The following is a 25,810-nucleotide window of genomic DNA, read 5'->3' as shown; positions in this document are numbered from 1 at the left end:
TGACCTCTCAACCCCCATGGCCTCTGCACTGGCCCCTCGGCCCCATGGCCTCTGCACTGGCCTCTCACCCCCATGGCCTCTGCACTGGCCTCTCAACCCCCATGGCCTCTGCACTGGCCTCTCACCCCCATGGCCTCTGCACTGGCCTCTCAACCCCCATGGCCTCTGCACTGACCTCTCGCCCCCATGGCCTCTGCACTGGCCCCTCGCCCCCATGGCCTCTGCACTGGCCCCTCGCCCCCATGGCCTCTGCACTCGCCTCTTGCCCTGGCTCAGATCCTAACTAGCCCTGACCGCACACAGCCCCAGGAGTGGCTCTTCCTAAGCAGGAGTCTAGCCAAGTCACTCCTTTATCCACACCTTCCAGGGCCCTTCCTATCGACAAAATAAAGACTTAACCTCCTAGTAAGGCATCCAGAGCTCTCAGGGATCTGGAACTTTTCCACCTCAACTCTCACTGCCCTGCGGGGCTCAGAGCTGCACCTGCCAGAACACTGCTGTTTACCAGGCACACCTGGCCCTTCCCACTGTTCTACCTGTCCCAGCAACGTCTGACCCGCCCTTTGTGAAGGACAGGGCACCATTTACGAATAGGGGAGTGTAAGCCAATACCCCCTCACAGAGGGCACCCGACACCACCCTCCCAAACCCCAGAGGCACAGGGACACCCTGACCCAGGATTCCACTCGCAGAAATCTACCCCACAGCTGTTTCCACACATGGTTAAACCAAGCACATGCAAGGGTACTCACTGCACAGCCATGTATAACACAGGACACGTGCCAGCGCCTAGATGTCCACATAAGGACATAAAAGTAACAGCCACACATCGGAATATTGCTCAGCCTTGCACGAGGAGTAGGAACCTTCTCAGAGACCAGCTGTCAGGTGAAAAACAGCGAGGCACACACTCATGGGAGCAAGGTGACCACCCGGGGTGCAGGGACGACCATTCCAGGAAGGAGGTGTGGGAAACCAGAGGCCTCCATGGCCCCCAGAGGAAGAAACAAACTACTGAGCAGAGACCTCGGTGAGATGCCTCTGTGTCTTTCGGATGCCTTTAAACCATCTCGACCCGTTCAAATTAATCAGTGGTCTTCGAAAATGCTTCAGCCGGGCGCGGTGGCTCAAGCCTATAATCCCAGCACTTTGGGAGGCCGAGACAGGCAGATCACAAGGTCAGGAGATCGAGACCATCCTGGCTAACGTGGTGAAACCCCGTCTCTACTAAAAATATAAAAAATTAGCCAGGCGTAGTGGCGGGCACCTGTAGTCCCAGCTACTCGGGAGGCTGAGGTAGGGGAATGGCCTGAACCCAGGAGGCGGAGCTTGCAGTGAGCCAAGATCTCGCCACTGCCCTCCAGCCTGCGCGACTGAGCAACACTCCATCTCAAAAAAAAAAAGAAAAAGAAAAGAAAAAAGAAAATGCTTCAAGGCACAGCTCAAAACTCAGATCTCATCACACACCAGAGGCTGGCCAGCACTCATCCCAAGAGCGCCTGCAGCAGCGGCCCTGGGGTCCAGCCCATCGCCCTGGGGCCCAGCCCACCGCCCGGCAGGACAGCCTCAGCCTGTTCTGCAGTGGGAGTGAGGCAGGGGATGCATTCCCGGAGTGGAAAGGGTGGGTGCCTGGAACAATCGACGGGAGCCTGGCAGAGAGAGGAGTTGCTCCTGTCCCCTGGCCTCGCAGCAGACACCCTGAGGGCTGGCCATGCCTCCTGTGCCCTGGGTGGAGCCTGAGTACTGGGTTGAATTGTGTCCCCCAAAAGATATGTTTGAGAACCCCAGAAACTATGAATGTCACCTTACTTGGAAAGAGTTCTTTGCATCCAGATATAATCAAGATGAGGTCGCCGTGCCTTAGGGAGGGCCCTAACCCAACAACTGGTGTCCTTATTAGGAACAGGGAAATCTCGACATGAGACACAGGAGGTCCAGATGAAGATGAAGGCAGAGACGGGAGCGTGGCCCTGCCCACCGCTGGGTCTCCAGCCTGAGGAAATTGCTTCCAGTTGTCACCCACCACCTGGTTTGTGGCCATGCCCAGCGGCCTCTGCTGCTCCCAAAGAAAGCAGCACTGAGTGGCACAGCGGAGCCTCGAGGCAGCAGCAGCAACGCCCTCAGCTCCGCTCAACACCCTCAGCCCAGTTCAGCATCCTCAGCCCCGCTCAGCACCCCTCAGCCCAGCTCAGCACCCTCAGCCCTGCTCAGCACCCGCCACCCACACCTGGGCAGCCCCGGACAGGCCCCTGTGCAGTGACCTTGGCAGCAGCCCTGCAGGGCACTGAACCCTGCCTGCCCCTTCTACAGCCCAGCACACGGCCAGCTGGGAGTGCCACCAGTGTCTCTGACTCTGACATAAAAATGTCAGTGCTGGCCAGGCGCAGTGGCTTACGCCTGTAATCCCAGCACTCTGGAAGGCTGAGGCGGACGGATCATGAGGTCAGGAGTTCGAGACCAGACTGACCAACATGGTGAAACCCCATCTCTACTAAAAATACAAAAAAATAACTGGGCGTGGTGGCAGGCTCCTGTAATCCCAGCTACTTGGGAGGCTGAGGTAGGAGAATTGTTTGAACCTGGGAGGCGGAGGTTGCAGTGAGCCGAGATCACGCCATTGCACTCCAGCCTGGGCCACAGGGTGAGACTCCGTTTCAAAAAAAAAAAAAAGGGCGATGACTATACTTTCATGGTCGTGTGTGATGGCTCACGCCTGTAATCCCAGCACTTTGGGAGGCAGAGGCAGGTGGATCACCTGAGGTCGGGAGTTTGAGACCAGCCTGACCAACATAGAGAAACCCCGTCTCTACTAAAAATACAAAATTAGCCAACCGTAGTGGCACATGCTTGTAATCCCAGCTACTTGGGAGGCTGAGGCAGGAGAATCGCTTAAACCCGGGAAGCAGAGGTTGTGGTGAGCCGAGATTGCGCCCACTGCACTCCAGTCTGGGCAACAAGAGCAAAACTCCGTCTCAAAAAAAAAAAAAAGTCAGTGTTAAAATGAAAACATTACTGCGTGAAACCCAGGGTAACCAGGGGTAGGTGAGCCTTGCTTCCTTTACTCCACAGTGGAAGCTGAAGTGCCCACCTGAAGGTGCACAGCCAGGTAGGGGTCTGGGGTCCAGGTGGGTCAGGACGGGGCCTGCAGGGCAGGTGCTCATTACTTCCCCCTTCTGACAAAGGCCTCAAAGCCGAGGTCAAGCACCAGGTGCGCGTGCTCCACCCTCACCTCAGCTGGAAAGCTGGGTGGGACAGAGGTGTCTGGGCAGATTGTTCCCGATCATGGGGCCGCAGCTGCCACTCATGGCTGGGAGCCACCACCTGGGGCCGCAGACACTCGGAGCTTCCTGCAGGAGCTCAGCAGAGGCTGCCTTGGCCAGGAGTAGACAAGGGACAGGGGTTGCCATTCCTGGAAGAAAAGGAGAAGCGGGTCTCTTTATGGCATGGGGAGACGGGGGCCTCACACCAGGCAGCCTTGAGGGACAAAACAGGTGTTTGGATGAGCATGGGGCCTCAAAGTCCAGGCAGAGGCACACGTAAACGCCTCCTCTATCCATGGGGGACTCTGCCAAATGGAAGCTCAAGCAGCCCTGCTTCTCCTTTTTTTTTTTTTTTTTTTTTTGAGAGGGAGTCTCACTCTGTCACCGAGGCTGGAATGAAGTGGCGTGATCTCAGCTCACTGCAACCTCTACCTCCCGGGTTCAAGCGATTCTCCTACCTCAGCCTCCCAAGTAGCTAGAATTACAGGTACACGTCACCATGCCCGACCAATTTTTGTATTTTTTAGTAGAGATGGGGGTTTCACCGTATTGACCAGGCTGGTCTCAAACTCCTGACCTCAGTTGATTCACCTGCCTTGGCCTCCGAAAGTGCTGGGATTACAGGTGTGAGTCACCGCGCCCAGTCCCTGCTTCTCCTCTTTGACTTGCTGCCTAAGGCAGTTCCGGCGAAGTTCCTTCAACCTGTAGACACGCCACTGCATCCCAGAAGAGGGAAGCGTGGGAGGAAGGGCTGGGCCAAGGAAAGTTCCAGCGACACTTCCAGGCCCCCAAGCAGGACAGGGGAAGAGGCCGACAATGGCCCTGAACTCCCAGCCTCCATTTTGGCCAGGAGCAGGGGACTGACCCAGGAGGCTCCTTGTGCAGCCCACAGCGCCCCCTCCACCGCAGATGGGAAGCTCAGCAGCGCTGGGAAACTGCAGCAAACCCAGCAGCGAACCCAGCCCAGCTGGCAGGAGCAGAGGGAAGCCTCAGGAGCAAGGCCAGAAAGAAAACCAGGTGCCTTTCTCCCCGGGGACTAGAGCAGGCAGGGGAGTGCCCTGTCCCTGTCAGGGGCTCCCAGCTTACCCAGGCCTGCACTTCCTGTCCCAGCTTCGGCTGACCACCTAACCTTGGGGGTCAGTAAGAGCTGGGCCAGGCGGGTGCCCTACTGCCCTTCTTGGCTGCATGATACCAGCCAGCCTGCTGGGCACAGGGGCCGAGTTCCCTCTACCCAACCCTCCCCTCCAAATGTCCCCAAACAATCCACCCACAGTGGCCCCTGCACGACCCGGACATGCCCATGACTGGCAGTACCTGCTCAGCTGGAAAGCCATGGTGGCTAGGACATCCCAGGATCAGATGCAGAGAAAGGCGAGGGAGCGGGAAGCATCACACAGTCCCTGCCTGACCCAGGACTGTCCCAGCTCCCCGCCACACCGGGCTTGGTGGGGACCACCCCCCACCCCCAGCTTCCTGAGCTGCCCGATCTGGCCAGGAAGAGGCTGCCTCGCCAATCCAGAGCGTCTACCAGAAACCAGTCGTCATAGAAACCTTGCTTTATAAATAATTACAGAAGAAGTAATTCTGTGAGCTCTTCCGGCTGCCGTGCCAGGAGATCAGGAAGGCAGAGGGGCCGCTGCTGAGCAGCCTCAGGGAAGCGGTTGTGAGGCTCTGCCTTCTCTGACAGGGCACAACACAGCCCCTTAGTCTTTCTCCAGGGTCTCAGCCACAGCCAGGCCTGGCCCTGTTGCCGCCTTCTAGAGCTCCCTGAAATGTACACAGGGGAGGAAGGTCACAGGCCAACAAGGACTCCAACAGGTCCAAGCCTGCATCCTGCTGATGGAGCTGGCAACTAAAGCCTGTCCCAAGGGCCAGCTCCCTGGCTGAAGCAAAGTGGACAGGCGGTCCAGCCTCCCCGCTCCTCAGGCCACACCCCTGTCCTTCCCCTGTCCCCCTCTTCCTCCCTCCAACCCCCGCTTCAGAGGGTGCCCTGCCTGTCCTGGGGCCCAGCAACTCCGCTACCCTTCCTCCACTCCCGCAGGCTCTCAGGCTGCCAGCTGCTACCTGTGGGCCCTGTGCCCCCGCACCTGTACTCTCTTCACTCTGCCTCCCCTTCTACTGGGTGTCAGAAAGAAAGAGGCCAAACAATCACGAGGCCAGGGTGCAGGCTACAGGGGGCCCAGTGCAGGAGGCGGGATGTGTTATCACCACTACCTCCCACAATGCTGCCCCCACCAGGGCTGCTTTCCCAGGAATCCTGTGACCAGCAAGGGAAATGGAAAGTCCCCAGCCAGAGCGCAGGCCACACAGCCGACTCAACCAGGCTGGACCCACGGGCCTCTCAGGGTGGGTCGCCCCGGCCTGGCCCCCAACCTCTGGGCAAGTTCCACACGTTTAGTTGTGAAAGAGAAAGTTAGGGCAGAGAGGGCTGATTAGGCAGACAGCCACTCCCGCTGGAACAGAGGGTCCTTATCAAACTTCCACATTCTATCTAACCAGCCCGCAGGCAGTGCTGGAGGGCTTCTGAGCCTGGGAAGTCACTCTGGTAAAAGTTAAATAAGTAAATTATTACCAAAAGGAGGCTGGGTACGGTGGCTCATGCCTATAATCCCTGCACTTTGGGAGGCTGAGGCAGACGGATCACGAGGTCAGGAGATGGCTAACACTGTGAAACCCTGTCTCTACTAAAAATACAAAAAATTAGCCAGGCATGGTGGCGGGCACCTGTAGTCCCAGCTACTTGGGAGACTGAGGCAAGAGAATGGCGTGAACCCGGGAGGCGGAGCTTGCAGTGAGCCGAGATCACACCACTGCACTCCAGCCTGGGCGACGGCGAGACTCCATCTCAAAAAAAAAAAAAAAAAAAAAAATTATTATTCCTAAAGGGTAAGTCCTTTCACCTATGCGCAACAAGAAAGAGAAAGACATTTTCAACTTACAAACCCCACGCACGCTGGGTCCCACAGGGAGGCTGGTGCTGCCCCCACCCAGGAATGTTTAATGTCTAGAAGCTGAAAGAGGAGGGGATTCTAAAGGGATCCCACTGACCCAAAATGTCTCCCTGGAGGGTAAGTCAGGGGGCTGAGTCTGGCCCAAGCCTGGCAGCTAACCCTGGCTGAAAATGCTCCCTGAGCCCTCCCCACCCAGGCAGCCTGTCCAGGCCCAGGCCCAGGCCGTCAGCCTCCTCAGCCTCCTGGCTGCCCATCTAGGCCCATCATCCTGAGTAGCTGGCATCCCAGGGCCAGGGGTCTTGAAGCCACAGCACCTCCCACCCTGGCACACAGGACAGGTCCTCCCAGATACACTTCCCTCCCCTGACCCCAAATAGCCCATTGTTCCTCTCAGCTCCCAACTCACTGTTTGGCCTTCTCCCCAAAACAGGCCCTGTTGACTTCCTTTCTGAGGACGGTTAGTGACAAGCTTCTCCAAACCAGGAGCATCGTCTCCCCACGTCTCCCGTCGGCTCCCTCCAGAAGCTGTAGCCAAATGGAACTCAAGGAATGAGCCCGGGCCCCAATACTGTGCCCTTTGGACTTGGCCTCATCCCTCCAGGTGGGCATTGCTGCCTCCCTAAGCAACCCTTCCAACTGGTCCAAGCCCAGGTGCGCTAGGCCCACCACCCACCCCAAATCAGTGAGGACCTACCAGGCTTCCATAGCAACACAGGTTCAAGCCACAACCAGACGGTCCCGCAAAGAGGGAGGACTTGTCAGATAGCTTAGCCTTATGAGCACATAATCTCAAAGTAAAACAACTCAAGGTGCTACTTCCCATCTACTAAATTAAAAATCATTTTAATTGACAAAACGAGATGTCTAGAAATGTTCATGGCAGCATTATTCACAACCACCCAAGGATGGAAAGAACCCGGCGTCCACCATGGATGGGTAGGTAAACAAAACGTGATAAATCCATACAATGAGATATTATGTGACCATAACAAATGAAGACCTACAGATCCACAGTAACGCACGGACCAGCCTTGAAACCACGCTGGGTGAAAGAAGTCAATCGCAAAAGGTCACGTGCCGTCTGATTCTGTGTATATTAAACGTCCACAACAGGCAGATCTACAGAAACAGAAAGTCGGCTGGTGGGGGGCAGGGGTTGGAGGACGGGAAATGGGAGTGACTGCTAATGCATGCAGGTTAATTCCGGGGGTGATGAAAATGTTCTGGAATTAAATTGTGCTGGTGGCTGCATAACCTTGTGAATCCACTAAGGTTCACGCAGAATTGTACAATCAAAAAGGGTGGACTTCATTAAGTTACAGCTCAGGAAAGCTGTTATAAACTACAAACAAGACAGGGTGGGGTAGCTCATGCCTGTAATCCCAGCATGTTGGGAGGCCGAGGCAGGTGGATCACCTGAGGTCAGGAGTTTGACACCAGCCTGGCCAACATGGTGAAACCCCACCACTACTAAAAAAAAAAAATTAACCGGGCATGGTGGTGTGCTCCTGCAATCCCAGCTACCAGGCAACGTGAGGCAGGAGAATCACCTGAACCCAGGAGGCGGAGGTTGCAGTGAGCCAAAATCACGTCACTGCATTCCAGCCCGGGCAACAGAGCGGGACTCTGTCCAAAACAACAACAACAACAAAAACAAACAAAAAAAACTACAAACAACCGGATGCCAGAAGCTGCGGCCCCTCCCTCCACCAGCACTGGCCATGTGGGTGACGCATGGCAGGAGCACTGGAAACACTTTGCCCCAGAAAGGCACTCCCAAAATCTAGTCTAAAGAAAAACACATACAGCTTGGCAGAGACCTGCAGCCGTGCCATCTCTAAACCCAAACCAAGTAGAACTGGGTCAGTAGGCTGCGAGCATCCCTAAAAACATGCTTGAGGTTGTGTTTGGTTTCTACTTTTCCGGGGAAATGACCCACAGTTTTCTGCAGCTTTCGAAGGCATCTGGAAGCTAAAAAGTCAAGAGGTGGGCTGGGCACGGTGGCTCATGCCTGTAATCCCAGCACTTTGGGAGGCCAAGGTGGGCAGATCACCTGAGGTCAGGAGTTCGAGACCAGCCTGGCCAACATGGCAAAATTCCGTCTCTACTAAAACTACAAAAATTAGCTGGACATGGTGGTGGGCACCTGTAATGCCAGCTACTTGGGAGGCTAAGGCAAGAGAATCACTTGAACCCAGGAGAAAGAGGTTGCAGTGAGCCGAGATTGTGCCATTGCACTCCAGCCTGTGTGACAAAGTGAAACTCCATCTCAAAAAAAAAAAAAAGAAAAAAAAAAAAATCAAGAGGATGGCAGCACTTCTTCCCCCATCCCTCCCACACCTGCCCAGGCAGCCAAGCATATAGCAAGAAGGTAGGAAATGAGACAGACGCCTAGAACTCAAAAGCACACCGAGCCCAGCGCATCAGAGGGCACTCAGAAGAGAGAATTCAAGGAGAACTCTGCATCGACGCGCCCTAGAATGGGAGGCCACATCCCTCTCCCCAACCGAAACTCACCGCCTCATGCTAGAGGAAGCTGGTAGGGTCAGAAACTTACATCCAGGCTCCAGAAAGATCTCTCAGAGTTCAATGTGAAAAAAACAAATGACCTTTGGCTAAGCATGGTCATGCACGCCTGTAATCGCAGCACTTTGGGAGGCTGAGGTGGGCAGATCGCTAGAGCTCAGGAGTTGGAGACCTGTCTAGGCAACATGGTGAAACCCCATCTCTACCAAAAATCCAAAAAATTAGCCGAGCATAATGGTGCGTACCTGTGGGCCCAACTACTCAGGGGGCTAAGGTGGTAGGATCGCTTGAGCCGGGAGGTCAAGGCTGCAGCGAGCCAAGACTGCACCACTGAATTCCAGCCTGGATGACACAGAGAGACCTTGTCTCAAAAAAGGCCAGATGCAGTGACTCACACCTGTCATCCCACCACTTTGGGAGGCTGAGGCAGGAGGATCACTTGAGCCCAGGAGTTCCAGGCCAGCCTGGGCAACAAGAGGAGACTCCATCTCTACAAAAAAAGAAAGAAAAGATGTTCAACATCATTAGACATTAGGAAAATACAAATTAAAATCACAGTAAGATACCACTACACACCTATCAGAATGGGTGAAATTAGAAGCCTGCACCAGATGTTGGCGAGGGCGGGGAGGAACTGAAACTCTCGTCTACAGCAGCTGGAAACACAAAATGGCACAACCACTTTGGGAACAGTTCGGCAGTTTCTTAAATAGTTAAACATACACCCACCATAAACACAGCCACTGTACTAGTATTTATTTCTACTCATATTTACCAATAAAAGCATATGTCCCTATAAAGACTTGTAGATGAATATTCATAGTGGTTTTCCATGTAACAGCCCAAAACTGGAAACAATGCAAACGTTCATCACCGGATGAACACATTGTGGTCTATCCATACGATGCAGCACAATAGAAAGGAATGAACAGGTGGTGGCTCACGCCTGTAATCTCAGCACTTTGAGAGGCTGAGGTGGGCGGATCACGAGGTCAGGAGTTTGAGACCAGCCTGGCCAACATGATGGAACCCTGTCTATACTAAAAATACAAAACATTAGCTGGGTGTAGCTGGGCATGGTCAGGTTCGGTGGCTCACACCTGTAATCCCAGCGCTTTGGGAGGCCAAGGCAGGTCAGGTGGATCACCTGAGGTTGGGCATTCAAGACCAGCCTGACCAACATGGAGAAACCCCATCTCTACTAAAAATATAAAATTAACTGGGCGTGGTGGTGCATGCCTGTAATACCAGCTACTCAGGAGGCTGAGGCAGGAGAATCCCTTGAACGCGGGAGGCAGAGATTGCAGTGAGCCGAGATCGTGCCATTGCACTCCAGCCTGGGTGCAGAGCGAGAGACTCTGTCTCAAAATAAAATAAAATAAAATAAAATAAAATAAAATAAAATAAAATAAAATAAAATAAAATAAAGCCCAGCGTTTGGCCGGGCGCCGTGGCTCACGCCTGTAATCCCAGCACTTTCGGAGACCGAAGCGTGCAGATCACGAGGTCAAGAGATCGAGACTAGCATGGCCAACATGGTGAAATCCCGTCTCTACTAAAAATACAAAAATTAGTGGGGCGTGGTGGTGCTCGCCTGTAGTCCCCGCTACTCTGGAGGCCGAGGCAGGAGAATCACTTGAACCTGGGAGGCAGAGGTTACAGTGAGCCAAAATCACGCCACTGCACTCCAGCCTAGGGACAGAGCAAGACTCCGTCAAAAAAAAAAAAAAAAAAAAAAAAGAAAGAAAGGAATGAATGACTGATACACGCAACTCTGTGGATGAATCTCCAAGTAATCATGCTAAGCGAGGGAGGCTGGACAAAAAGAGAACATACTGTGCAAGTCCATGTTTATAAACTTCGAGGAAACACAAACTATAGTGACGGAAAGCAGATCAGAGATTGCCTGGCGGCAGGGAGGGACCAGAGAAGCAGAGGGCCTCAGCAGGGTAACAGGCCTGTTCATGGTCTCGACTGCGGTGAAGGCTTCACAGGCTCACACAGGCATACCTCAGAGACATTACGGGTTTGGTTCCAGATCACCGCAACAAAGCATACACCGCACTTTATAATAAGTCACATGTTTTTTTGGTTTCCCAGTGCACGTAAAAGTTACGCTGTAGTCTATTAAGTGTATAATAGCAATATGCCTAAAGAAAAAAGTATATACCTTCATTTAAAAATACTTTATTGCTAAAAAATGCTAACAATCATCTGAGCCTTCGGTATGGTATTCTTTTTGCTGGCAGAGGGTCTTCTCAATGTCGATGGCTGCAGACTGATTAATATGTTTTGTGGGTTTTTTTTTTTTTTTTTTTTTTTTTTTTGAGACAGAGTCTTATTCTATTGCCCAGGCTGGAGTGCAGTGGCACGATCTTGGCTCACTGCAACCTCTGCCTCCTGGGTTCAAGTGGTTCTCCTGCCTCAGCCTCCCAAGTAGCTGGGATTACAGGCACATGTCACCATGCCCGGCTAATTTTTTGTATTTTTATTACAGACGGGGTCTCACTATGTTGGCCAGGCTGGCCTTGAACTCCTGACCTCTGGTGATCTGCCCACCTCAGCCTCCCAAAGTGCTGGGATTACCACCCGGCCTACAGACTGATTAGGATGGCGAATGCTGAAGGCTGGGATGGCTGTGGCGGTTTCTTAAAATAAGACAACAATGACATTGACCACATCAATTGACTTCTTTTCACAAAATATTTCTCTGGGCCGGGCACGGTGGCTCATGTCTGTAATCCCAGCACTTTGGAAGCCCGAGGTGGGAGAATCACTTGTGCCCAGGAGTTCCAGACCAGCCTGGGCAATAAAAGGAGATCTTGTCTCTATAAAAAGTAAAAATTAAAAAATTATCTATGCATGGTGGCATGTGCCTGGGGTCCCAGCTACTTGAGAGGCTAAGGTAGGAGGATCCCTTGAATTCAGGAGGTCAAAGCTGCAGTGAGCTGTGAGGGTGCCACTGCACTCCAGCCTGAGTGACAGAGCAGGACCCTGTCTCAAATTAAAAAATAATGAGGCCGGGCGCAGTGGCTCAAGCCTGTAATCCCAGCACTTTGGGAGGCCGAGACGGGCAGATCACGAGGTCAGGAGATCGAGACCATCCTAGCTAATGCGGTGAAACCCCGTCTCTACTAAAAAAAATACAAAAAACTAGCCGGGCGAGGTGGCGGGCGCCTGTAGTCCCAGCTACTCGGGAGGCTGAGGCAGGAGAACGGCACAAACCCATGAGGCGGAGCTTGCAGTGAGCTGAGATCCGGCCACTGCACTCCAGCCTGGGCGACAGAGCGAGACTCCGTCTCAAAAAAAATAAAATAAAATAATAATAATAATAATAATAATAATGAAAAAAGGCCGGGCACAGTGGCTCAAGCCTGTAATCCCAGCACTTTGGGAGGCCGAGACGGGCGGATCACGAGGTCAGGAGATCGAGACCATCCTGGCTAACATGGTGAAACCCCGTCTCTACTAAAAAATACAAAAAACTAGCCGGGCGAGGTGGCGGGTGCCTGTAGTCCCAGCTACTCGGGAGGCTGAGGCAGGAGAATGGCTAAACCCGGGAGGCGGAGCTTGCAGTGAGCTGAAATCCGGCCACTGCACTCCAGCCTGGGCAACAGAGCGAGACTCTGTCTCAAAAAAAAAAAAGAAAAAAAAAAAATGAAAAAAAAAGATTTCCCTGTAGCATGCAATGATGTTTGTCAGCATTTTACCCACAGTAGAACTTACTTTTTTTTTTTTTTTTTTTTTTTGAGACAGAGTCTTACTCTGTCGGCCAGGCTAGAGTGCAGTGGCATGATCTTGGCTCACTGCAACCTCTAACTCCCAGGTTCAAGTGATTCCCCTGCCTCAGCCTCCCAAGTAGCTAGGACTACAGGTGTGCACCATCGCATCAGGCTAATTTTTTGTATTTTAGCAATCCCAAAGTGCTGGGATTACAGGTGTGAGCCACTATGCCCAGCCCAGTAGAACTTTTAAAAGCGGAGTCAGACCAGGCGCAGTGGCTCACGCCTGTAATCCCAGCACTTCGGGAGGCCAAAGTGGGTGGATCACTTAAGGTCAGGAGATTGAGACCATTCTGGTTAACACAGTGAAACCCCGTCTCTACTAAAAATACAAAAAAAATTAGCTGGGCCTGGTGGCAGGTGCCTGTAGCCTAGCTACTTGGGAGGCTGAGGCAGGAGAATCACGTGAACCCAGGAGGTGGAGCTTGCAGTAAGCCAAGATCGCACCACTGCACTCCAGCCTGGGTGACAGAGCGAGACTCCATCGCAAAAAAAAAAAAAAAAAAGGCCAGGCGCGGTGGCTCACGCCTGTAATCCCAGCACTTTGGGAGGCCAAGGCAGGCGGATCACGAGGTCAAGAGATCGAGACCATCCTGGCTAACATGGTGAAACCCCGTCTCCACTAAAAATACAAAAAATTAGCCAGGCGTGGTGGCGGGTGCCTGTAGTCCCAGCTACTTAGCAGGCTGAGGTAGGAGAATGGCCTGAACCTGAGAGGCGGAGCTTGCAGTGAGCCAACATCTCGCCACTGCACTCCAGCCTGGGTGACTGAGCGAGACTCCACCTCAAAAAAAAAAAGTGGAGTCGTGGAGTCAGTCCTCTTAAAACCTATGTTATTTTATCAGCTAAGTTTACAGAATATTCTAAATCCTTTTGTTACGGGATCTTTGGGGTGTCCCTTTTCTGGCCAGGAACCTCTGTGTCTTGTGGCACCTTTGCCCAAGTTTTGCTGGGGCCCACTGGGCTTGTTCCAACCACTCAGTCTGGCAGACTGCGCTTGGCTTATGCTACCAGCCTGGGGCTTCCACGCCTGCCAAGGACAAGCCTAGTGTGGAGCAGCGAGCAGTGTGTGAGCGAGCGTGGGGTCTGGCTACTGCACAGTCAGACACGCCAGCTGCCGCTACAGGGCAGACAACTCCAGATGCTGGCACAGGCGCTGGTTCTCTGCAAGGCTGCACCTGGACCAAGCACATTGCAAGCAGCTTGCCCAGCTGGCACAGGGGAATGCAGTGGTGCCTGGAAGCTTGGTGGGTGATGCCAGGAACTGCAGGGCCCCAAAGAGGGAGTCACAACCCTGGCTCAGGGAGCACCCAGGTCTGGACTCCCCAAACAGCGACAGCTCTTCTCTCCTTCCCTTCGCTGGCAACAGGGCAAGCAAGGGGCATGTTTCAGCCCCGTTTGTTACAGCTCTTTCAGCCTCACCATGGCAGGTCCCGAGTTCTTGCCCTGTCACTGGGAAGAATGAGTACACAGCCAAATGGAGAGTGAGCAAGACAAAGAGAAGCTTTATTGAGTGAAGGACAGCTCAGAGGAGACCCGTAGTGGGCAGCTCCTTTCCACAGCCGGGTCATCCCAATGAGTGTTCAGCTCTCAGCAAAGAGGGTAGCTCCTCTCTGCAGCTGGTCGTCCTGTCATCTTTCTGTCCTCTACTCTAGTCTGGCTGAGTCCAGGGTTTTTATGGGCCTCAGAGTGGAAGAAGCATGTGCTGACTGGTCCAGGGATGGGCCAGGGAAAAGCACCACAAGTTTCCCCTCTGGTCCTTGGGACTGGCTGGCCAGCCCCCAGGCTTCAGGCTTTCCCCAACCAGACCCCTCCTACCCAGGAGCCTGTCTGTCTCCCACCACTGTTCATGGCATCCAGGCTGTTTGTGCCAGTCTGTTCTCAGCCCCTATTCAGCCTCCCTCCTATGCTTGTCGGTGGCCAAAGTCCGAAGGGCGCCATCAGCAAGGTGGGTGCAGTGGCCACACCGCAGTCCAGGTCCCCGAAGTGAATTCTGCTCCCACTTCCCACCCCGGGCCCTGAAGCATAACCCAAGCTCTGCATCCCAGCCTCCACGCTCCTTATGCAGGTGCAGCATCACCCCAGGCCCAGCTCCACCTTGGGGCTCCTCTCTGCCTACACCTCCATGCCCAATCATGCTGCTTCCCCACCAGCAGGCAACTCAGCCTGGCCCCACTGTGGTGGCCCCCAGGGCAGCGGGCTCTGGGAGACTCCCAGGGGCAGGCTCCGGGGACTGTCTCCTCTGCACACCCCTCCCCACTGTGACAGCAGGTGAGAACTGTGACAGCAGGTGAGAGCTGTGACCCGGAGCCAGGGTCTGGAGTGGCAAGTCTCCAGGCCTGGGAGCGGGTCCCGCTTGGCTGCACAAGGATGGGAGCAGTACAGTCAGCTGCCCAGGGAATGCGGGGCACAGGGGACCCACTGCTGCCACTGCTGCTCCCACAGCTGCTCCTGCCACCACTGCTTGCACCACCCCACTGCAGCCAGCGTGAAGGCAGGGGTTGCTCCAGATGGCCCACCACTGCCATTACTTTCTTGTCATTTCAGCAATGTTCACAGCATCTTCATCAAGACTAGATTCCATCTTAAGAAACCACTGTCTTTTTTTTCTTTTTTCTTTCTTTTTTTTTTTTTGCTCTATTGCCCAGGCTGGAGTACAATGGCACAATCTTGGCTCACCGCAACTTTTCCATTCCTGGGTTCAAGCGATTCTTGTGACTCAGCCTCCTGAGTAGCTGGGATTACACATACATATCACCACATCTAGCTAGTTTCTGTATTAGTAGAGAAGAGGTTTCACCACGTTGGCCAAGCTGGTCTCGAACTCCTGACCTCAGGTGGTCCACCCACCTTGACCTCCCCAAAGTGTTGGTATTACAGGCGTGAGCCACCACACCTGGCCTACAAATATTCTTAATGGCATCTCGAATAGTGAATGCTTTCCAGGAAGTTTTCAATTTACATTGCCCAGATCAGAAGAATTGCTATCTGGCCAGGCGCAGTGGCTCAAGCCTGTAATCCCAGCACTTTGGGAGGCCGAGACGGGCGGATCACGAGGTCAGGAGATCAAGACCATCCTGGCTAACACGGTGAAACCCCATCTCTACTAAAAAATACAAAAAAAAACTAGCCGGGCGAGGTGGCGGGCGCCTGTAGTCCCAGCTACTCGGGAGGCTGAGGCAGGAGAATGGCGTAAACCCGGGAGGCGGAGCTTGCAGTGAGCTGAGATCCGGCCACTGCACTCCAGCCTGGGTGACAGAGCCAGACTCCCTCTCAAAAAAAAAAAAAAAAAAAAAAAGAAGAAGAATTGCTATCTAAGGCAGCTAGAGCCCCATAAAATGCAGTTCTTTTTTTTTGTTTGTTTTTTGTTTTTTTGTTTTTTGTTTTAGAGAATGAGTCTTGCTCTGTCGCACAGGCTGGAGTACTGCAACCTCCACCTCCTGGGTTCAAGTAATTCTCCTGCCTCAGCCTCCCCAGTAGCTGGGATTACAGGCACATGTTGTCACATCCAGCTAATTTCTCTTTTTTTTTTTTTTTTTTTGAAATGGAGTCTCGCTCTGTCGCCCAGGCTGGAGTGCAGTGGCATGACCTCGGCTCACTGCAAGCTCCGCCTTCCAGGTTTATGCCATTCTCCTGCCTCAGCCTCCCGAGTAGCTGGGACTACAGGCGCCCACCACCACACCCAGTAATTTTTTGTACTTTTTGTAGAGACAGGGTTTCAACGTGTTGCCCAGGCTAGTCTCAAACTCCCGAGCAAAGGCAATCCTCAGCAAAGGCCTGCCTCAGCCTCCCAACGTGTTAGGATTACATGTGTGAGCCACCACATCCGGCCCAAAATGCATTTCTTAAACAATAAGAGTTGAAAGTCAAGATTACTCCTTGATCCATGTTGCAGAATGGATGCAGAGTTAATAGGTGCTATTATCCACTTTGGTTTGGATATGAGGATCCCTAACCTCATGTTGAAATTCGATCCCAATGTTGGAGGCAGGACCTAATGGGAAGTGTTTGGGTCACAGGATGAATCCCTCTGGAAGGGCTTGGTGCCATCCTCATGGTGATGAGTGAGTTCTCGCTTTACTAGCCTCTGGGAGAGCTAATAGTTAAAAGGAGCCTGGCACCTCCCTTCTCTCTCACTTGTCTGGCCATGTGATCTGCACACATCAGCTTCCCTTCCCCTTCTGCAGCTTGAGTCCCTCAGCAGAAGAAGATGCTAGTGCCATGCCTCCTGTACAGCTTACAGAACCATGAGCCAAATAAAGCTCTTTCCTTCATAAATTAACCCAGCTTTGGGCATTCCTTTATAGCCACATGAATGGACTAAAGACGGCAGGCACGAAAACAAAATTAATCTCCTTGTGCATCTCCATCAGAGCTCTTGGGTTACCAGGTCTATTGTCAATGCACAGTATTATTATTATTATTATTATTATTATTATTATTTTGAGATGGAGTCTTGTTCTGTCACCTGGCCTGGAGTGCAGTGGTGCAATCTCAGCTCACTGCAACCGCCACCTCCCTGGTTCATGTGATTCTCCTGCCTCAGTCTCCCAAGTAGCTGGGATTACAGGCATGCATCACCATGCCCGGCTAATTTTTGTATTTTTTTTTTAGTAAAGATGGGGTTTCACCATGTTGGCCAGGCTGGTCTCAAGCTCCTGACCTCAGGTGATCCAGCCACCTTGGCCTCCCACAGTGCTGGGATTACAGGCATGAGCCACCACGCACAGCCAATGATCAGTATTATTTTGATTTTTTTTTTTTTTTTTTTTTTGAGACAGAGTGTCACTCTATCCAGGCTGGAGTGCAGTGGTATGATCTCAGTTCACTGCAACCTCTGCCACCCAGATTCCAGCAATTCTCCTGCCTCAGCCTCCTGAGTACCTGGGATTACAGGCGCCTGCCCCCGGCACCTGGCTAATTTTTGTATTTTTAGTTAGAGACGGGGTTTCACCATCTTGGCTAGGCTGGTCTTGAACTCCTGACCTTGTGATCCACTTGCCTTGGCCTCCCAAAGTGCTGGGATTACAGGCACGAGCCACTGCACCTGGCCTGATCAGTATTACTTTGAAAGAAGTATTTTTTTCTGAGCAGTAGGTCTCAACAGTAGGCTTAAAAATATTCAGAAAACTATGCTATAAACATATGTGCTGACATCCAGGATTTGTTGTTCCATTTATAGAACACAGGCAGAGTAAATTCAACATAATTTATAAGGACCCTAGGATTTTCAGAACAGTAAATGAGCATTGGCTTCAACTTAAAGTCACCAGCTGTATAAGCCCCTAACAAGAGAGCCAGCCTGTCCCCCCACTTTTTTTTTTTTTTTTTTGAGACAGAATCTCACTCACTCTGTCATCCAGGCTGGAGTGCTGTGGTGGGCGTGATCTCAGCTCACTGCAACCTCTACTTCACAGGCACAAGCGATTCTCCTGCCTCAGCCTCCTGAGTTGCTGGGACTACAGGCACATGCCACCACACTCAGCTAATTTTTGTATTTTTGGTAGAGACAGGGTTTTGCCATGTTGGCCAAGCTGGTCTCAAACTCCTGACCTCAGGTGATCTGCCTGCCTCAGCCTCCCAAAATGCTGGGATTACAGCGTAGTCACCAGACCTGGCCTGTCCTTTGAAGACAGGCATTGACTTTTCCTCCCTAGCTATGAAAGTCCTACATGTTATCTTCTTTCAACAGAAAGCTGTTTCACCCACACTGAAAACCTAGGCAGGGCACAGTGGCTCACGCCTGTAATCTCAACATTTTGGGAGGCTGAGGCAGGTAGATCATTTGAGGTCAGGAGTTCAAGACCAGCCTGGCCAACATAGTGAAATCCTGTCTCTACTAAAAATAAAAAAATTAGCCAGGCATGGTAACGTGTACGTGTAGACCCAGCTACTCGGGAGACTGTGGCAGGAGAATCGCTTGAACCTGAGAGGTGGAGGTAGCAGTGAGCCAAGGCTCCGCCACTGTACTCCAGCCTGGGCAACAGAGCAAGACTCTGTCTCCAAAAAAAAAAAAAAAGAAAAGAAAACCTATTGTGTAGCCACCCTCATCGGTGATCTCAGCCAGATCCGGATAACCTGCTGCAGCTTCTCCATCAGCACCTGCTGCTCTACCTTGTACTTTTAAGTTATGGAGGTGGCTTCTTCCCTTCAACCTCATGAACCAACCTCTGTTAGCTTCACGCTTTTCCTCTGCAGCTTCCTCACCTCTCTCAGCCTTCATAGAACTGAAGAGAGTTAGGGCTTTGCTCTGGATTAGGCTTTGGCTTAAGGGAATGTTGTCGCTGATTTGATCTTCTCTCCAGACCACTAAAATTCTTCTCTGTTATCAGCAGGAAGGCTGTTTTGCTTTCTTATCATTCATATATTCACTGGAGTAGCACTTGGAACTTCCTTTGAAGGACTTTTCCTTTACATTCACAATTTGGCTAACTGTTTGGCACACAAGGCCTAACTTTCAGCCTATCTCAGCTTTCAACATGCCTTCCTAAGTTTAATCATGTCCAGCTTTTGGCTTTTTTTTTGAGAGTCTCACTCTGTCACCCAGGCTGGAGTGCAGTGGCACGATCTTGGCTCACTGCAACCTCCCCCTCTGGGTTCAAGAGGTTCTTCTGCCTCATCCTCTGAGTAGCTGAGACTACAGGCGCGTGTTACCACACCTGGCTAATTTTTTGTATTTTTAGTAGAGATGGGGTTTCACTATGTTGGCCAGGCTGGTCTCGAACTCCTGGCCTCAAGTTGTCCGACTGCCTCAGCCTCCCAAAGTGCTGGAATTATAGGCATGGGCCACCGCACCCAGCCTCAGGTTTTTGGCTTAATGTGAGAGATGTGTGACTCTCTCCTTCACTGGAACACTTAGAGGTAGGGTAGTAATTGGCCTAATTTCAAAATTGTTGTGTCTCAGGGAATCAGGGAGCCCAAGAAAAGGGAGAGAGATGAGGGAAACAGCCGGTCAGCGGGGCAGTCAGAACACACGCAACATTTATCAATTTCATTTGCTGTCTTACATGGACGCGGTTCACGATGTCCCAAAACACTTACATTAGTAACACCAAAAACTACTGGTCATAGATCACTATAACAAAGATAATAATGAAAAAGTTTGAAATATTGCAAGAATTACCAAAATTATTATATAGACACACTACATGAGCACAGGCTGGCCGAAAAAAATGGTGCCAGTAGACTTCCTCAATGCAGGGTTGCCATGATTTTTTTTTTTTTTTTTTTGAGACAGAGTCTCGCTCTGTTGCCCAGGCTGGAGTGTAGTAGCATGATCCCGGCTCACTGCAACCTCTGCCTCCCAGGTTCAAGTGATTCTCCTGCCTCAGCCTCGGGAGTAGCTGTGACTACAGGCACATGTCACCGTGCCCAGCTAATTTTTTATATTTTTAGTAGAGATGGGGTTTCGCCATGTTGGCCAGGCTGGTCTCGAACTCCTGACCTCAGGTGATCCTCCTGCCTCGGCCTCCCAAAGTGCTGGGATTACAGGTGTGAGCCACCACGCCTGCCCCAAACTTTCAATTTGTAAAAAATGCAGGACCTGGCTGGGTGCAGTGGCTCACGCCTATAATCCGAGCACTTTGAGAGGCTGAGGTGGGTGGATCACCTGAGGCCAGGAGTTTAAGACCAGCCTGACCAACATGGTGAAACCCCGTCTCTACTAAAAATACAAAAATTAGCTGGGCACGGTAGCAGGTGCCTGTAATCCCAGCTCTTTAGGAGGCTGAGGCAAGAGAATCGCTTGAATCCAGAAGGCAGAGGTTGCAGTGAGCCTGGGCCACAAAAGCGAAACTCCATCTAAAAAAAAAAAAATGGAGGACCTGCAAAGGGTAATGAAAGGAAATCTGCCTGTGCCTAGGTCAAAACTGATCAAACTGAATACTTTCCATATGTACAGTTCTAGAAATTATTCCTGTATAACTCTGTTTAAATAAGTATCTCTTCCACCTCCCACCTCTGACTTTTAGAGAATCAAATATCCATGGCAAATGCATTGGGCTTGTTTCTACTTGAGGCACCTACTCTGGGCAAGTTTCCTGGAATTCTGCCATTCTGCAAGGGAAGGTAGCAGCAAGTGCAATGAAGTCACCTGAGGACAGAGGCCTGGTCCCCATGCTGGCAGCTGCGCCCAGGTCCCTCAGCCGGAACAGAGGCGGGAGGCAGGTGGCCAAATGGCCCTGGGAACTCTAGTAAGGGAGTCACTAAGAGCCCTGTCCAACCAGGCACTGGTTAAAGCCCTCCCACAGACCCATGGGGACTGAAGGCATGCCCCTCAATGGGCAGACCAGCAGGCCCTGAGTACTTCCAGAGTATGGGGCCAGTGGGTCAGTACGGCCACCCTGAGTCTCACTCTCCAGATGTCAAGGAGGATGCCCTGAACACACTGGGCGTGGGGCCTGTGGGGAGAAGCTGAGCTCTACTGCGTGGGGTCCAAGGACTCTGCTTTGCCCAACATCCTGGAGGTCAAGCACCAACACCCTGCCACGCACCAACACCTTGCCACGCACCACCTGCAGGCCGCAGAGTGGATGAGGGGCAGGTGGAAATGGCAGAGGAGGTAAGGTCTGCACTCTACTGGGGTCCCTGCCCCACCTGCCACACACCCCTAGGTCACTGCGCCTGGAGGGCCCCAGTGTCTTCACCTGTAAATGGAGGGTGAACTGCCAAGCTGAGAGTTCTCCGTGGCTGGGACACCCTACACTATTCCACAGACTCCCCCGTCGAACCCAGGACAAGCCCCAGCATCAGTGAGCCCCTGGGTCTCGGCCAGTTGAAGGGAATAACCACGTCAAGAGTCAGAGGAGAAAAACCAAGTTTGGCATCTGCTGCAAACGATGGCTTCCCTTGTTCATCCTGATCAGTTACATGGCTGAAGTTTCCACTTTATTGATATTAAGATTTCAGCTCCAGGCCGGGCGCAGTGGCTCACGGCTGTAATCCCAGCACTTTGGGAGGCTGAGGCGGGCGGATCACGAGGTCAGGAGATCGAGACCATTCTGGCTAACACGGTGAAACCCCGTCTCTACTAAAAATACAAAAAAAAAAAAAAATTAGCCGGGCGTGGTGGCAGGCGCCTGTAGTCCCAGCTACTCGGGAGGCTGAGGCAGGAGAATGGCGTGAACCCAGGAGGTGGAGCTTGCAGTGAGCCAAGATTGCGCTACTGCACTCCAGCCTGGGCGACAGAGCAAGACTGCCTCAGAAAAAAAAAAGATAATGGAGACAAGCCATGGACTGAAGAAAACGTCTACAAAACATGTATCTCTCTCAGCAAACTATCGCAAGAACAGAAAACCAAACACCGCATGTTCTCACTCATAGGTGGGAACTGAACAATGAGATCACTTGGACTCAGGAAGGGGAGCATCACACACCGGGGCCTATCATGGGGAGGGGGGAGGGGGGAGGGATTGCATGGGGAGTTATACCTGATGTAAATGACGAGTTGATGGGTGCTGACGAGTTGATGGGTGCAGCACACCAACATGGCACAAGTATACATATGTAACAAACCTGCACGTTATGCACATGTACCCTAGAACTTCAAGTATAATAATACTAATAAAAAAAAAGAAAAAAAAACGTATATCTGATAAACAACTTGTTTCTAAAATATACAAAGTACTCTTAAAACTCAACAATAAGAGGCCACACGCAGTGACTCATGCCTATAATCCCAGCACTTTGGGAGGTGGACACGGCCAGATCACTTGAGGTCAGGAGTTGGAGACCAACCTGGCCAACATGGAGAAACCCCAAAAATTAGCCGGGTCTGGTGGTACATGCCTGTAATCCCTGCTTGGAGACTGAGGCACAAGAATCCCTTGAGCCAGGGAGGTGGAGGCTGCAGTGTGCCAAGACTGCACCATTGTACTCCAGCTTGGGTGACAGTGAGACTCTCTGATCTCTGGGGAAACAAAAACTCAAATAAAAAAAAAACATACCTGTCACAATGGCCTAAACCCAAAGTACTGACAACATCAAATGCTGGTGAGGAGCACAGGCGCAAAGGAGCCCTCATTCACCCCTGGTGAGAATGCAAAATGGCACAGCCACTTTGGAAGACAGTTTGGCAGTTTTCTACAAAGCTAAATGTACTCTTCAATTAAATCAATCTTATATTCCATTAAATATATTAAAAAATACATGTAGGCCGGGCGCGGTGGCTCAAGCCTGTAATCCCAGCACTTTGGGAGGCCGAGACGGGTGGATCACGAGGTCAGTAGATCGAGACCATCCTGGCTAACATGTTGAAACCCCGTCTCTACTAAAAAAAATACAAAAAACTAGCCAGGCGAGGTGGCGGGTGCCTATAGTCCCAGCTACTCGGGAGGCTGAGGCAGGAGAATGGCATAAACCCAGGAAGTGGAGCTTGCAGTGAGCTGAGATCCGGCCACTGCACTCCAGCCTGGGCGACAGAGCGAGACTCCATCTCAAAAAAAAAAAATAAATAATAAATTTAAAAAAACCAAAAAAATAAAAAATACATGTAAAGGCTAGGTGTGGTAGCTCACACTTATAATCCTAGCACTTTGGGAGGCTGAGGCGGGAAGATCACTTAAGCCCAATAGTTCGAGACCAGCCTGGGCAACATAGCGAGACTCCATCTCTATTTAAATAATAAAAAAATATATTATGTAAAAACTTAGTAGGTAAATGGAAACAATTAAACGCAAAATCAAGTAAAAATTCAAGCTGGATACGGGTGTATTAAGAATCTTACTAGGGCCGGGCGCGGTGGCTCATGCCTGTAATCCCAGCACTTTGGGAGGCCGAGGGGGGCGGATCACAAGGTCAGGAGATCAAGACCACGGTGAAACCCCGTCCCTACTAAAAATACAAAAAAATTAGCCGGGCGCGGTGGCGGGTGCCTGTAGTCCCAGCTACTTGGGAGGCTGAGGCAGGAGAATGGCAGGAACCCGGGAGGCGGAGCTTGCAGTGAGCTGAGATCGCGCCACTGCACTCCAGCCGGGGGACAGAGCGAGACTCCGTCTCAAAAAAAAAAAAAAAAAATATATATATATATATATAAAATGTAAAAACTTAGTAGGTAATTGGAAACAAATGCAAAACAAGCTGGATATGGGTGTATTAAGAATCTTACTAGGGCCGGGCGTGGTGGCTCACGCCTGTAATCCCAGCACTTTGGGAGGCCGAGGCTGGCGGATCACAAGGGCAGGAGATCGAGACCATCCTGGCTAACACGGTGAAACCCCGTCTCTACTAAAGAATACAAAAAAAAAAAAAAAATTAGCCGGGCATAGTGGTGAGCGCCTATAGTCCCAGCTACTCGGGAGGCTGAGGCAGGAGAATGGCGTGAATCCAGGAGGTAGAGGTTGCAGTGAGCCGAGATTGTGCCACTGCACCCCAGCCTGGGCGACAGACCAAGACTCCGTCTCAAAAAAAAAAAAAAAAAAAAAAAGAATCTTACTAGAATCTTAATAGATGTCAGATAACATGGGTCAATTCAGCAGCTTCAGGCTGGTTTATGAGTGTCACCACTTCTAAGAGCCTGGCTTTTATAAGGCACAAGACAAGGTGAGGTCTGCCTGTCATTAAAGGAAGCACGGAGTATCAATCATGCAGGATGTAGTTTCTTGAGACGCCAAAGAGTAGTATCAAAAGCAATTCCATTGTGAAAGCTGAGTTCCAAATACAAGCGACACCTGAGTGAACACAGCAACAAAACAGCAAAGAAACACACAAACATCAAAGTCTGGCACTTATTGTAAACAATGGCCGGGTGCGGTGGCTCACGCCTGTAATCCCAGCACTTTGGGAGGCCGAGGCGGGTGGATCACAAGGTCAGGAGATTGAGACCATCCTGGCTATTACAGTGAAACCCCGTCTCTACTAAAAAATACAAAAAAAAACTAGCCGGGCGAGGTGGCGGGCGCCTGTAGTCCCAGCTACTCGGGAGGCTGAGGCAGGAGAATGGCGTGAACCTGGGAGGCGGAGCTTGCAGTGACCTGAGATCCGGCCACTGCATTCCAGCCTGGGCCACGGAGCGAGACTCCGTCTCAAAAAAAAAAAAAAAAAAAAAATTAGCCGGGCGTGGTGACGGGCTCCTGTAGTCCCAGCTACTCAGGAGGCTGAGGCAGGTGAATGGCGGGAACCCGGTAGGCGGAGCTTGCAGTGAGCTGAGATCGTGTCACTGCACCACTGCACGACAGAACAAGACTCTGTCTCAAAAAAAAAAAAAAAAAGGCCGGGCGTGGTAGCTCAAGCCTGTAATCCCAGCACTTTGGGAGGCCGAGACGGGTGGATCACAAGGTCAGGAGATCGAGACCATCCTGGCTAACACGGTGAAACCCCGTCTCTACTAAAAATACAAAAATTAGCCGGGCATGGTGGCGGGTGCCTGTAGTCCCAGCTGCTCAGGAGGCTAAAGCAGGAGAATGGCGGGAACCCGGGAGGCGGAGCTTGCAGTGAGCCGAGATCGCGCCACTGCACTCCAGCCTGGGCAACAGAGAGAGACTCCGTCTCAAAAAAAAAAAAAAAAAAAACAAAAACCCACAATGGCACCAGTTACAAGGCCAAAGCATCCACTCACTACAATGCCACCACTGTACAAATTAATTCCGCCAGCAGCCCTGGGTGCCTGAGAGGTAGTGGCTCAAGATGAGATTGGAACTGGTGGGAGATTGTCGGGAGGGGAGGGGCAGTGTCTATGACCAGCATGCCCTCTGCTGGTGGCCGAGGTGCTCCAGGACAGCGCCAGACTGGGGCAGAGGGTCCAGTCCCACAGTGATACAATTTACAGCAAAGCACACACACCACGGGCCTTCCCAGGTCCCAGCCAACAAGTCCCACAAAGGCAGGTACCATTGGGCCTTCTAATAGTCCCCGGCTCATGGGCGCACAGCCAGCGAGAGGAATGCTCTGGCCCTCCTAAATCAGGGACTTGGTTTCCTTTACTCACCCAAGGCTCAGAGAAGCTCCCAGCCTTACATGGCTCAGCTGCCAGCCCCTGACCTGCCACAGCTGAGCTTCTGGCCCTGAGGCCAAAGGGTTCAAGGCAGGGCACAGAGACATCTGGGCTGTCTGGCATGGCCCTAGCAAGGTCTCCTGTGCGGACCTACCCCAAGGAGGCCCAGACAGCAAGAGTCTGTCATGTGCCATGGGGCAGGCTAAAATCACAGAAGAACTTTGGTGGGAGGAAGAGGGAAGGAGGACAGAAAGGCTGGGGAGGGCAGGGGCTGGTGTTCAGCAAGGAGAGGGGAAACAGATGTGGACAGGCACACAGCATGGCCTGCCCCTGAGAAGTAATGTCCCTAGAGTCCTAGTTTTA

General features: G+C 51.9%; 2 protein-coding genes and 1 long non-coding RNA gene across 8 annotated transcripts in view; 1 reads left to right on the top strand and 2 right to left on the bottom strand.

The window, feature by feature from the left end:
* Positions 1-25,810, bottom strand: part of ACOT7 (acyl-CoA thioesterase 7) — a 192,508-nt gene that overhangs the window by 92,806 nt on the left and 73,892 nt on the right. The window contains exon 1 of one of the 5 annotated variants that reach the window (XM_028840579.2): positions 6,618-6,763. The exons of 3 other annotated variants lie outside the window; for them this stretch is intronic. In XM_028840579.2, coding sequence (XP_028696412.2) covers positions 6,618-6,700 — 83 coding nt within the window. In that variant the 5' untranslated portion in view covers positions 6,701-6,763. Of the gene's footprint in view, positions 1-4,574; positions 5,772-6,617; positions 6,764-25,810 lie in introns of those variants that run through there. One more of the 5 variants, XM_015141668.3, reaches the window with a different exon arrangement.
* Positions 1-25,810, bottom strand: part of RPL22 (ribosomal protein L22) — a 251,157-nt gene that overhangs the window by 175,913 nt on the left and 49,434 nt on the right. The window lies entirely within an intron of this gene.
* On the top strand, positions 11,037-14,758 carry LOC144336806 (uncharacterized). Its single transcript, XR_013409130.1, has 2 exons — positions 11,037-11,102; positions 13,336-14,758. It is a non-coding gene; the product is annotated as an uncharacterized LOC144336806 (long non-coding RNA).

The sequence above is a fragment of the Macaca mulatta genome, chromosome 1 (assembly GCF_049350105.2).
Source record: "Macaca mulatta isolate MMU2019108-1 chromosome 1, T2T-MMU8v2.0, whole genome shotgun sequence".
NCBI classification, from domain to species: Eukaryota; Metazoa; Chordata; class Mammalia; order Primates; family Cercopithecidae; genus Macaca; species Macaca mulatta.
The sequence above is the reverse complement of the archived record's forward strand: the minus strand, read 5'-3'. Positions and strand labels throughout refer to the sequence as shown.